The sequence below is a fragment of the Olea europaea genome, unplaced genomic scaffold, assembly GCF_002742605.1.
Source record: "Olea europaea var. sylvestris unplaced genomic scaffold, O_europaea_v1 scaffold2729, whole genome shotgun sequence".
In the NCBI taxonomy this organism is placed as follows: Eukaryota; Viridiplantae; Streptophyta; class Magnoliopsida; order Lamiales; family Oleaceae; genus Olea; species Olea europaea.
In genome coordinates, this window is record NW_019245712.1 from 92846 (window position 1) to 106709 (window position 13864).

At 34.1% G+C, this 13864-nt stretch overlaps 2 protein-coding genes across 2 annotated transcripts; one reads left to right on the forward strand and one right to left on the reverse strand.

Moving 5' to 3' along the window:
• Positions 1-2788: 2788 nt before the first annotated feature.
• LOC111383632 (probable sugar phosphate/phosphate translocator At3g11320) lies at positions 2789-7641 on the forward strand. Its single transcript, XM_023007746.1, has 4 exons — positions 2789-3646; positions 4566-4669; positions 4789-5017; positions 7152-7641. Exons 1-4 carry the CDS (start codon positions 3197-3199, stop codon positions 7296-7298), a joined length of 930 nt encoding a protein of 309 aa, XP_022863514.1. The 5' UTR covers positions 2789-3196; the 3' UTR covers positions 7299-7641.
• Positions 7642-8123: 482 nt separating this feature from the next.
• On the reverse strand, positions 8124-10861 carry LOC111383639 (proliferating cell nuclear antigen-like). Its single transcript, XM_023007758.1, has 4 exons — positions 10543-10861; positions 9281-9433; positions 9096-9193; positions 8124-8902 (listed from the first exon to the last, which is right to left on the reverse strand). The coding sequence occupies exons 1-4, from the start codon at positions 10859-10861 to the stop codon at positions 8429-8431; spliced, it is 1044 nt and encodes a 347-aa protein (XP_022863526.1). The 3' UTR covers positions 8124-8428.
• Between the last annotated feature and the right edge of the window lie 3003 nt (positions 10862-13864).

Sequence of the window (13864 nt, forward strand, 5' to 3'; positions counted from 1 at the left end):
TTAGTTAGTCAATGCTATGGTAGCCTACGAGCTACTGAGCTACGAATGCATATTCAAGGTATAGCTAAATCCTAAAGTACGAGTTGGATGAGATGAGGAACGTACTTTGTATATAATCGATAGAGACCTATATTACAATAAAGCAATGTTGTTTAGATTAAAAAACACGAGAGCAATATACCAATGACTTGTCTAACAATATGTTTTCCAAACAGATCGACAAATTATCGAGGTATATGTCAATAATATACTTGTTAAAAGCCTTAAAGTACCAAATCATATAATGCACCTCGACAAAATGATCCACATACCGTGGAAAAGTAAATCCTTAAATTGTAGAAGTTTCCATTTAGGTTTGGTTCGGTAATTTGTTTGGAAAATAAATTAAAATTCGATTTGGTTTTAATTTTCTTAAAATTATTTTTAAATAGTTTGATTTGAAAATAGGCCAAAAGCTCAAACTGTATTAACTCTTATATTCACATATTTTAATATGGGTAATTATATTACCAAAATAAAATTTACTTACCACACCATATTATAATCACACCACATATGAAATATAATTTACAATAAATACACTGCAATCAAATTTATAATTATAGCCCTAATCCAAAATTAAAAATAAAGAAAAATTACATTATTACTCCTCCTTTTCCTCATCTTTCCAGATCTCATAGCACAATCTCAAAATTAATATCGTTTCACTTGATTTTAATTTTTGTTGTCTCAAGCTACAACTATACAATTGAGACCAGACTCTGAATCTTGCATAAAAATATGAATGAAACCTAAAGAAACCACGTATTGAATGTTCAAAAACTATTCTGACGACTCAATAACTTGCAATTCTCTACACATGGCTGTAGAATTTAATCACCAATTCAATAATCCATTAATAAAGTTGATAGTCACAAGTAAATTATAAGAACATCCACTTTTTAGACATTGCCCTGTTTGGTAACAATTTTTCATCTCAAAAAATAATTTTTTTTATCATTATTTTACAATTCCAACCGTCATTTTTTACTTCTTTACTCACAGATGAGACCCACATTTTTCTCTAAAAGTCAAAAAATTAATTCTTATAATCACTACCGAACATGTCCATTGTCGAATCAATAAAGCCCGGAAATTTAGGGCTTGTCTGCTGCAACTTCTAAACCCCAAAAAAAAAATAATAATAATAATAAATAATAAATAAAAAAAAATCTTCTTTTAAATGTTTTTGGTCAATTGGGACCCGCACGTGAGAGTGGCAGTAAAAAACGACGGCTGCCAATGGTAATTCATTTTTATGCCCAAAAATTGGCTCTAGACAAGGGCTTAAGAATAACATGACTTTCTAGACAACCAATTGCTAATTAAAAAACGATTGATAATTATGAATCTAATAAAGCACTCACTTAACAAATTCACCAGCTTGGCACGACAAACCAACCGACTAAGAAACCCAAGATCCAATTAATCAAAATTAGGGTTTGCAGAACGAAAAATTAACCCAAATGAACAAAAATAAAACTTGGATTTCCTTGTATGTATATATTTGCAAGTTCAAAGTTGGAACACTCCAACCTATTTCTTGAACAAGAAAGAAGTTCTCTCACTTCCCCATGGATTATTGTTTGAAAATGGCATGAAAGGATTTTGGTAGTATTTAAAAAAGGAATGCGCCTCATTAAAACATTCTAAACGATGTATTTGCATTTTTGCACCATGCAGCACTGCGGCACCGCCTTAGGGAAAAGGAAAATGGAGACAATTTAATGATTGTGGTGTCTACACAAAAATTATTTTTAAATGTGTGATCAATAAAATAATTTTACTTAGGACATTTAAGAAAATGAAAAAATTAATTAAAATTATGGTTTAATTGATAAAATATGTGTTGGTAGTATAATTACCCTTTTAATATTAGGTCGGAAATTCATAAATACATAATTATTTCCGAAGACAGAAGTGAAGTGCAAGAAAAGTAGTCAACTTCGAGTGAATCTTCACTTTCAACCACACAATCTTTCGATAAAACAATTTTACAAATAGAATCCAAAAATTTTCTTCATTTTTCACTGGTATAAAATCTAATTTCGTGAATGAAGTTCTTAGATCTGGACTGGACACCAAGTTTTGTTTGGTGCATTCTTTGGGATCTGGAATGGAATCCTGCAGCTGAATCCTGAATTCCACATTTTGGACAAATAAACCCTAAATGATTGAATTTCCTTATTATATATTTAAGATATTAATTAATTACAATAAGATGTGATTTTATTTTTTCTTGTCTTTCATAGAACTTAATTACGTCTAATTTTCTTTATCTCGATGTTGGTTAGAAGCACCATATAGCAGTGTGGAGTTCATGTTGTATGCATGAAAGCGAAAGTTAGAACTGCTAAGCCCTTGTTTGGTGTAGCTTAAATAGTATGATTAAATTTAAATCAAAGTGAACAATTAATTCCAATCAGATGCTTCATCAATTTTATTACATGATTTTTAAAATATCTAACTTTTATCTGCATCAAAAGATGCTAAATGTGTCAATTGTTAACATTGTTGGTGTAATGTGCATTAGTGTTGCGTTTCATAAATTAAAGTACAGCATTCTTTACATCATCTTTGACAGTTCTTTCATATCACACAAGTGGATCCCATGATTAAAACTCGTGTGAGAGGCTGTCAAAAAGAGTATACACTCGACATTTGTATTCTAATTTAGCAAACTATTAGAAGGTAAGTGTGAGAATATCCTCCCCTCTTTTTCCTTTTATATTTTCTCTTTTCAGCTGTTCATAATGGGGGGTATTTGGCTTCCTTTCCACACGTTTACAACTTCCCTAAAGACGTTTCTCAGAATCAATTCTTCATTAATTAATTAATTCCTTCGTTACTTTTAATTGGAATTTTAAGTATCGTGATTTGAGTGACGCTCCCTGCAAAAACATTTCTGCCGTCGTCTAAATTCGATCGACAACACAGAGAAACGCACAAACTTTCCATTTTTGTTGTTTTCTTCTTCAAGTTTTGCATTTTTCAATCACAAATGCCCCTTATAATCTTCTCTCCCCATCCCCATTTTTTCAACCCTAAAACTTCAATACACGATTCTCCCTAACATCACCTTACGGATTTATTCTTTATATATATATATATATATATAAATCTATACAGATTACCATTTTTTTTTTGTTATAGCAAAATGACGGCAACGAAATCATTGGGCCGATTTTTCACTATCGGCTTAGTGGCATCGTGGTATTCATCCAACATTGGGGTGTTGCTTTTGAACAAGTATTTGTTGAGCAATTATGGCTTCAAGTATCCGATCTTCCTCACCATGTGCCACATGACCGCCTGTTCTCTGTTCAGCTATATTGCGATCGTGTGGATGAAGATGGTCCCAATGCAGACTATAAGATCTAGGGTTCAGTTCATGAAGATCTCTGCTCTCAGCTTGATCTTCTGCGCCTCGGTTGTAAGCGGGAACATTTCGCTCAGGTATTTGCCAGTCAGCTTCAACCAAGCCATCGGGGCTACCACGCCTTTCTTTACAGCCGTATTTGCATATTTGATGACGCTCAAAAGGGAGGCTTGGTTGACTTACGTGACGCTGATTCCAGTCGTCACCGGGGTCATCATTGCCAGTGGGGTATGTTCAATTGAACCATTCAGTCTGTTGATTTGCCTCTTATTTAGTTGATTGTATTACTCTTTAATTGGATTCGGTGTGTGGGTGTGCTTGGTTTAGGTGTTTTTATTTATTTATTTATTTTTTTATGCCAAGCATGATGCTTTTTCTTCATCTTTAAGTGTGTTGTTGGTCCGGTTGAAGTTATATATGGTGATTATGTGATTATTTTTGTAGGAAGTGGTAAGCTTGGCTCCAAGGGGCTGGAGAAATCCCTTTCCTTTTGAATGAATAGATTATGGTTTTATTAATTGTCTAGGGATTCCTGCTGTAACAGGATAACAATGAGCATAAAATTATATACTGTCAATCTTTTTTCTTTTTTGCAATATAAGTTGTAATTGGATTAAGTAATCAGCGTCTGTATTCTAAATTATTATTATTGATCTGAATATAACACTGACTTTGGAAAATGAGATATCTGGTATTTTCAAGTCTGCTTAATAACAAGTTGTTAGTTAGTTGAAGACCCTGTAGTCAGAATTCAATTATGATTATATAATTTTTTAAATTAATTTGGATTATATTTTTTTACTCCCGATACAGTGTAATTTTTATGTTGAAAATGTAAATTTCATATATCGTGTAGTTTAATGAATTACACATTTTGAGCTGGTGGACATTGCTTTCATTAGTATCAATTTCAGATAAAGAAATATAAAATTTAGTTACCATGATAAAATCGATGTCTGTTCTGTATCTTCTTCAGGAAATACATATATATCTAGCAAGCTTATTGGATCAAGATACAAAAGATGTGCTGATTCTCCGTAACTAGTATGCCTTGCATGTTATTGTTGAATTGCTGTTGCTACTTGCTATGGCATTAGGGGGAAATCAACTTTGTACTTTATTTTGTTCACTCTTTCCATGTTGTTAGGGAGAGCCAAGTTTCCATTTATTTGGATTTATTATGTGTGTTGGAGCAACAGCCGCAAGAGCACTCAAATCAGTTGTTCAGGGGATTCTGCTTTCTTCTGAAGGGTAATATATTTATATTCCTGATATGTTGTATCTTCTGATGAAGTTGTGCCAAGAATGTTTTGCCTTTGCACGCAGAGAACTTGGATATGCTTATTGAAACTTTTCTTATCTTGTTGAAGGGAAAAGCTGAATTCTATGAATCTGCTCATGTACATGTCTCCTATAGCTGTTGTGTTCCTACTTCCCACTACACTCTTAATGGAAGAAAATGTAGTTGGCATCACATTGGCACTTGCAAGAGATGATATCAGAATTGTCTGGTTACTGTTGTTCAATTCTGCGCTCGCATATTTTGTGAACTTGACCAACTTTTTGGTCACAAAACACACCAGTGCTCTGACTCTTCAGGTATTCCTGGATTTTTGTTACATGCTATTCTCCTATCATGAGTTGCAATATTATTTGAGTTTGCAAATATTATGTATCTTGCTGGCATTTGAATCAATGGGATCGGTAACTTTCATTCAAAGAGACAATAACCAGATCCATGGATATTTTAGCTCATTGGTTAGGAAAGGAGAGTAACAAGATCTGATTTCTACGAAACAAACAACAGGATACAAAAAAATTACTTTTAGGTTATCTAATTAACTTTTCCTTTCTGCTTATGGTTGGATTTTTAAACATGCACTATTTTTCTTGAGAAAATTGACAGTAGCTTTGGGTTTGGAGAAATATAATTTTTGTCTTATTTTGTTTCCTTAGGATATTTAAGCAGAACAGTGTATTATGCACTCTAAAACTATTTGTTGAAAGAAAATGATTGTAGCATGAGTATATTACCTTTTCGGGAAGTACTCTCCATTTCATGGACATTTTTCAATGTGGATGTTTCTTTCTATCTGGCCACAGAAATAAATGTTGGCTTTAAAGATGATTAAAGCATACTCTAAGAAATCTTCTGCAAAAGCAAACCAATAACACCGATATTGCGTATCACTTTTCTGGCTGTAGGAATCCATATTCTTCTTCGTGTCATACTTTTCTATTCAACTTTTGCTATTATTCAAAATGAACAATCATTTTTTCAGTATAATGCTGCTGCGTTAACCTTTTTGCCTTTTTCCCTATTGAGGAAGGTTAGGTACAGGAAGGTGGGAATAATTTCATTGTGTTCATTTCATGAAAAATCTAATGAAAATGAAATAATTGTTGCTTTTTTGTGTGTGAATCTTTTAGCAGAGAAATGTAAACTTAAACTGGAAAGAAAACTGGCTAGGAAATGTCTGGATCTTGTCCGGAAACATATTCCTCATGTAGCTTATTAAACATAGTGTAATCTTATCAGCCCAGTGCATATGGAATAGTTTAAGATTAACCTTACTAAAATGTTAAGAAACAAAATACATGTTGGAAAGATATTGTTAGCCCTCGAAATGAAGTCTGCGAACCCATCTAGCCATTGATGAAATGAAAAGCAACACGTGACGGGAACGAAGAAACAGAAGAGCACTTGGGCAAATGAATAAAACTTGATTTTCAACTGAATCTGTTAGAAGATATCCAACAAGAAGCTGCCTTCTGTCATTCTTCCAAGAAGACTAAAATCACGAAACTCCCTCAAGGCTTAAAGGAAAATTTATAAATACCCCCTTCTTATTTGAAGAAGAAAGGCATGCAATTCAAATATCTCCCTCTCAAATAACTATTCTATTGTTGCTCTTGTTTGAGCATCAAAATTAGTGAACTTAGGAAGTGAAGTCATAGCTAGGTGAGTAGGATCTGTTGATTTGATTTCTATCATCAACAAAAACCATTTCTTTTACCCATGAAGAGTTCATTTTCCCTTTGGATACCACTGGATTGAATAAATTCAAATTAGATGGTGGAAGAGAACTTGTAAAAACCTTTTCTCGTGTGGATAAAAATTTCTGGGGAAAAGTAATACTGAAATTTCTCTGTGCATCATTCCTGAAAACATTGAAAAGGATTTGTGAGAATGATTCTTGCAAGAGGAAGAAAGAAAGGTATCAATTTTATCAATAATAATGCACTGTAAAGCTGTCAGGTTCATTTGTACTGTAAAATCATTTGTTCGATCCTTCTTTACTCTAGCAATCCTGGTTGACTTTGTTCTACGCGTACAATCAACTTTTCTGCTTATATTTGGAAAATGTAACTTACATATATTGTTGGTATTTATTTTTCTACTATTCTTTGTTCCTAAAACTAAATAAATCAGACATACATTAGAAAAGGTTGAAAACTTGTAATTAAGATTCTTTGTGGACAGAAGCCAGAAGGTGTAGAAGGATATTAAAGGTTCCTTACATCTCACTTGTGGAGCTATACTAAATTAAGCGGTTTTTATGCATCAGAATCAGGAAAATAGGGTGTCAGGTGTATAATATATATGATCTGATTAAATCACATTCATATATCTTTTCTTCTGTTTTACTGGGAGAGATTGAACTTGAGAAAGTATATTTTTGATAGTGGAGTGTGTTTTCCTATTTGGTAATACAATTGCTGGTCCTTTCAGGTCCTTGGTAATGCAAAGGGGGCAGTTGCAGTAGTGATCTCCATATTGATATTTAGAAATCCCGTCTCTGTTACTGGAATGCTTGGGTACACTCTGACAGTCATTGGTGTTATCCTCTATAGTGAAGCCAAGAAGCGTAGTAAATGAGATATTAAACTGGAATCACATCAACTACGAAATCCAACTATTCTGAAATGTAAAAAGTTGCTACCTTGTGAAGAAGTTGATACCATGTTTGAAGATGGAGCGTGGATTTTGCCTGGGAAGGCTGGGAAAGCATCATTTACACCAGAATCCGACACCTGATTAGACAGAGTATAAGTTTAATAGGCGTTCTTATGTAGAAAAGATCTTTTTACCTTGCATTCTTTCAACCAAGGAGCGTAAAATCCGAACCACTAAGCATGTTAATTAATTTTTGATATTCATGAAACTATACGACACTTCGTGATGTCGCCCCTTAATTAATGGCTCAACTCATTATGGTCAAGTGTTCTGTTTTCCCTACTTTTGATTAAGGAACGTACTCATGAATAGTTAAACCATTTTGCATGTTCTTTAGCAAAATTTATAAATCATTTAAAATTGTCAAACTTCATTTTTGAACCACACATTCAAATTTCAACAGACATGAGTAACATTCACTTATTTACCGCTCAATTTCTAATTTCTTTACCTCAGTGTTAGTTAATCCACTAGATTCTACATTAAAACTTAGGGTTGATGGAAGTTGCCTTTTTTTTTCCTTCTTTTTGTTGGTAAAAGATCGCAAAATCCTAGATTAGGATTTCAAGCACTCGTTTCTTCAAGGTTCTCAGCGCCTAGTATCTTGCAGTACTTGTATATCATGTGATCAATATTTAAAGAGAATGGAGCAGAAGAAATATTGTATAAAAGAACCTTTCTAATCCTGGAATTTGAATTTTCCAAAATCTAAGAATTTCTGCAAATCCGTCGTCTAAGTTTCATAAATGCCAAGAAAAATGCATATATAATTCAGCTAAAGGAGAGAAATCTGTTGATTAACTGAATACCCGATGGAGGATTCAAAGAAAATTATTTACAGATACCTACTCCAGATATGGCCGATTTAATTCCCAACTCTTCACCTCTCTACTACCATTGTGCACAAGTAGAAGACATGGATGACTTCATCAGACAAAATACATGACCATGGTCCAGGTTTTTGAATCGTCTACCAATCACTCTTAAGATACCAACTGCCATTCTATGAGAATAAAGGGATACTTCCTACTCATAATCCGACAAAAACCCAACTATTCAACCTCCATAACTTCGGATTCACCATTAGATTCTGCTTTAGGCTTGGTTTCCACAAGAGTATACTCGTCAGATTCAACCTTAGGCTTGGTTTCAACAAGAGTATAATTGTCGGATTCCACTTTGGGCTTGATTTCCACTTTAATCTTGCTTTCTTCATCAGGTTCATATTCTTCAAGAAGCACGGGTTTCACATCAGGCTTCTTCTCCAATCTAGACTCGGTTTCCTTCCTAGTCCTGGTCTCTGCTTGACCTGCAATTTCCTCTTCTTCTTCAATTTTAGGCGCCAGATAGAACCTGAGGTGGCCCATCTCTGCAATCTTGTACTCGACTACGGCTGGCAGTTCAGAAGACATGCTGACTGTCACTCGGCTTGCAAGTGGGGTGGCCTTTGCAAAGGAGTTCATATACCTCAAAGCAAAGGTTTGTGTAACAGATTGCTCCATCTCTATAATTGTAGCGTCTTCTGGCTGCAAAATTATATGCCAAGTGAAGGCAAGACCTTTCGTAATTTTGTTAGCAGCGTCAATTCAAAATTTTGATTGAAAAGAAACGTGTTTAATCATTTTTCAGAAGTATTGCATTAAGCAGAAGTTTTCTAGGTTTATTCAAGAACTGATTCATGAAAAATGAAGCATGGAAAAGAAAAAAAGAAAGCCATACCTTGTCTACCGATGTATTTTGCCTCAAGACAGTGTTAGCTGTACCAATGTCACCTCTAGTGGAGAACCCCACACCTTCTTTTGTCACAGATATCACAACTGCAGTAACTCAATGAAACCCACTAGAATTAGCAATAAGACGAGGGTCAAAGGAAAAGGAAAAGCTCCAAGGTTTATGAACAGTACCAGTATCACCAATGGTGCTGAGATCTTTGCAAATCCTTGCAAATTCTGCAGATGGCATTCTCACAAGGGCTTCATATTCTGTTTCTGGTATCCCAAGATGTTCACTATCAATGTCCATGAGCTTCATCTCAAAATCAGCAATCTTATCTTGAGCTTCAAAAAGTTAAGACCAGGAAGGCACGCATCAAGAGTCGACTTAAACAATATAATAATAAACTTGCCACAGTTATTAGCAAAAGAAGGAACCAAAAGCTTCTTCCAGTTAGAAACAAGTTATACTGACAGAATTGTGATAAGAAAATAGTATCCATATTGCTTCTCCACGGGTTATTTACAATAATACCACTTGGAAAATAAGAGCAGAATTGCAACAGTAAAGGTAAACCTCTACTAGTCTTGGATTATAAATGTTTGGACCAAAACATTTCTTATGAAGAGCAAAGTAGAGAAGGTTAGTTAAAAACAACAAGCAATGTTATAGACAATTTGACCAAACTACATAAATAAATATCCTATAAATGCTTTCAGATGAGAAGCATCAAGGAGAAACCTAGCCTAAGAATTTTTTCCTGTAAATAACCTGTTCTAAACTGAAGATACGGAGGCATCAAAATCAAAATATTGCCTTACAAGATGCTAAAGCTGTTGTGAAACCTGAAATCCAAGTTAATTTAAACCACTAACCATGCATACTCCTCTTGTTAAATTCGTCAGATCTTTTGTATTATCTACTTTCACCCAGTTTCTTATATAAGCTTCTTCCTATTGTTTGAACAATGATGCAAAAATACCATAATTTCAAGCTTCTTATGACAAGTATTAGTCAAGTATGAATTTAAAATCCCATTTATTAAACATTTTACATGAATTAACATGAGAATTGCTAGCTTCGCTAATAAAAGCCAAAACAAAGGCAAAATTCCATGTAAAGCAACCAAAACTAATCCAGATCAACTAACAAACGGCAACCAAATAATTTTAAAATATCATAAATTCAATTGTAGTTAAATGCAAAGAACCAACAGTAATCCAGGAAAACAAATTATGTATTTAATTTCAGAAAAAAGAACAATGAAATGAAACAAAAATCACATCCTAAAAGGACGTAAACTTAATCTCAAGAAAACCCACAAAACACATAGCCATCGCATAATAAACCCATACAATACACAAAAAGCATCAGATCCGTATGCCTAAATATCAAAAGGATAATGGGATATTTAAAAAGAAAGTCCAAATTAGGATAAAAATGATGAACATACAAGGGTTCTCGAACATGAAGGTAACAGTGTCGGTTCCATCATCAGCTTTGATAGTGATAATGTCATCATTTCCAGCGCACTTGAGCATCTTGGCCATGTTTCCCATGTTCATGCCCATCGTAAGGTTTCGGTCGCATCGATAGTGCTCGAAGCCTTCTGAGCGGAGAAGAAGGGTCACCAAGGCCACATGGCTTGAATCCATGGCCTGCAATGAAAAACCAGTAGCCGAACAGTCGAAGTTTGCATCATTCACCAAATCTTTGATCGATTCAAGAACTTTCTTCAATAGACTGCCTTGTACTAGCCTCAGTTCGAACATATTTTTCTTCTTTAAACTCGTATTGTACTCTTGTTTGGTTTGAGAGAGAATGAAGGAGATAGCTTAAATTGGCTAATGGGACATATGGACGTCTCTACTGTGAATATATATTAGAGGGAAGAGTGCAGAGCTTCGGCGCGGGAGGAAGAGTGATTCCCGCCAAAAATACCAGCAGTAAAACGACACCGTCTCATGTCAATTGATTTTACCTTTACTGCTTTTATAAAATTCATAATTTTTTTTCTCGACACCTGAATTTGCTATGTAATTGATAGATATTGATAAAATTGTAGTAATTTAAAATCCTTTTGTAAAATAATTTAATGTTCCAATTATCAAAATTAAAACTACGACTATTAAAAATCTCAATGACCGGCGTAATTTTGATGTTGATTTTCAACAATCACTTAACTTTAAAAAAAATTGATTCCTTGTTACATTTTTAATGTTGTTTCCAATTTATCATCAACAAACCTATGCAACCCTAGTAGAATCAAGACTCGACACGTGTAGATGATTAATACAAAGTGTCAAACCCACCAATAAAATTAAGAGGAAATTTCATAAAATGTCCAATTTCATCTAGTCATTTGCAAAAATGTACACATTTTTTTCAATGTCCATTTTCGAATTATTTAGACAAAAATATCCCTGTTAAGAAATTATATTTTTACGCCCAAAGCAAGACTCTTGGTTTATTTCCCCAAGACTCGACTCTTGGTTGATTTCCCTCCAAATTAACCCCAATTTCATAACCCTCCAATTTCAAATCCATTACATTTACTTACTGTGAAATCTGAAAGAGTGATTAGGAGGGATTTGGGGCAATTTCGTGGCTGAAGGAGAAGGAAGGGGTTGCCGACCGGCGATTGGGGATTGGGCGAAGCTAAAGGGAATGGGACAGCAGCTCGACAGCGTAACAACGTTTTCTGTGGAATGTGAGTCATTTCTCTTCCCTCTTGGTTCATTTCCCCTCAAATTAACCCCAATTTCATAACCCTCCAATTCCAAATCAATTACATTTACTAACTGTAAAATTTGTGCAATCTGAAGGAGCGATTGGGAGGGATTTAGTGCGATTTCGTGGTTGAAAGAGAAGGAAAGGGGCCATCGGCCAGTGATTGGGGATTGGGCGAAGCTGAAGGGAAGGGGACGGCAGGTCGGCAGCGTAACAGTGTTTTTTGTAGAATGTGAGCCATTTCTCTTCTCTCTCTCTCTCTCTCTCTCTCTCTCTCTCTCTTTTTTTTTTTTAAATTTTATGCCACTGCATCTATGATTTAGTTATGTGATTTGTGAATTGTGAATGTTGAAAAATTTGAACATTAAGTTTGAATTGAGTGTTGACTTGGACCATTGGGAACAACCTCGAAATCAGTTGGGAACCTAGGATACCATAGGAATGATGGAGTTTGTTTAAATGTTAAAAGAGAATTTAAACCACCTAGCTGGGAAAAAGAAGAGTGCAAGGTACAATAGATATAAATATACAATTTGAAAACTATCAAGGCAAAATCTCATAATATTACCCTCCATGTTGAGAATATCTAATCGCTCATGGTCTGCTGCCTTTGGCCACAAGGTAAACTTAAAGTCTAGCATAAATAAATAGGAGCAAAATCTAAAATATCATTCATTTGGCTATAAATCGTATATCCCTCTAAATAAATAGGGGCAAAATCTAAAATACCATCCATTTGGCTATAAATCATATGTCCCTCTGATTAACATATTCTAAAGGGAACAGCATTCCAATAGAAAAAGCTATAACTTGAGACTACTTAGTTACCATAGACATGCTCCTTCTAAAATAATTAACTAGATACAATCCATCCTACACAGAACATTAACAATTGTCTGCCAATTTATCAAATGATCCTTGCAATCTCCCTTGCGCCTTTTTCTAAAAAGAACTGCCATTACTGACCAATCCTCCTTGGCCTCTCTATTAGAATCTTGTGTAAAGATTAGTAATACGAAAGACTTTGAGCAGAAGACTAATGATTGTAACTGTGTTGCCCATAATGGAATAAGCACTTTCGGCTACCTTTGGCACATAGGGTTGAACCATAGAAGAAATTATGTATAAAATTAGAGAATACAATCATAAGTCAATTGTATTGAGGTAGATATTATTTATAAGTTTTTCATTTAAGAGAATGCTACTTGCACCATCTTTCTTGTCCTTAAATTTACCTCCTCACTCCATATTATATCATCCAATTAGCTTGAGAAAGATGGTGCACATAACATTCTTTTCAAAAAAAAAAAAAAAAAAAAAAACTGAAGAATATTATCCACACTAAAAATATTTACATAGCATATGTACTCTAATTGTATATTTAATTCCTTATACAGTTTAATTCGTTGTAGCAAACACAACCTTACCGTCATCACAACTTTCATTAATCTTCTCAACCCGAGCTACATAAAGAAACTACCCTTTTATTGAAATATAGAAACCATGGGAGAATTCCGTAAGATCACCAAGCTATTTTTGAAACTATTGATTTCATCAAAAAGAAAAGAAATGGGCTACTTGGTTAACTGATATCAATTACGCTATAGTGCTCCTTTATTATCCAATCATAAACTTGCTAAATCGTCCTCTTGGAACTTTTCTTTGATGTCAAATTGGCATATTTATTGGTACTTTCTCATTCCAAGTAATCATTCATGAGCGTAAAAGATAACGTTTAACTATCCCTCCCCCATACAAAACATATAAATCTCCACAATCTCTTTCATCTTATCACCCACCAAAAAAAAAAGGAGAATTTTGTGTCCGATGTTATAAATGGGGGAAAAAGCTCTTTCTAATTCGAATTCCCAAAGAACTAGAACAAAAACCGTAAAAAATTATGGATAGCCGTGAAGAATAAATAACGTCTTAAATCACTAAAAAGACGCGTATCTAATTTTAAACACATGCAATTAATTAAAAAGCAAAAGCAACTTACCCCAGCAGATTTCGATAGCAAATTATTCAATAATCATCAAAATAAA

What these genes read in the sequence shown, in the direction of transcription:
- LOC111383632 (XM_023007746.1), top strand. Translation starts at nt 3,197, where the DNA reads ATGACGGCAACGAAATCATTGGGCCGATTTTTCACTATCGGCTTAGTG. An exon ending in ATTCTGCTTTCTTCTGAAGG is followed by an intron (nt 4,670 to 4,788) that starts GTAATATATTTA and finishes ATCTTGTTGAAG; the next exon opens with GGAAAAGCTGAATTCTATGA. An exon ending in CCAGTGCTCTGACTCTTCAG is followed by an intron (nt 5,018 to 7,151) that starts GTATTCCTGGAT and finishes TGGTCCTTTCAG; the next exon opens with GTCCTTGGTAATGCAAAGGG.
- LOC111383639 (XM_023007758.1), bottom strand. Translation starts at nt 10,861, where the DNA reads ATGTTCGAACTGAGGCTAGTACAAGGCAGTCTATTGAAGAAAGTTCTT. An exon ending in CTTCATGTTCGAGAACCCTT is followed by an intron (nt 9,434 to 10,542) that starts GTATGTTCATCA and finishes AACTTTTTGAAG; the next exon opens with CTCAAGATAAGATTGCTGAT. An exon ending in CAGCACCATTGGTGATACTG is followed by an intron (nt 9,194 to 9,280) that starts GTACTGTTCATA and finishes GAGTTACTGCAG; the next exon opens with TTGTGATATCTGTGACAAAA.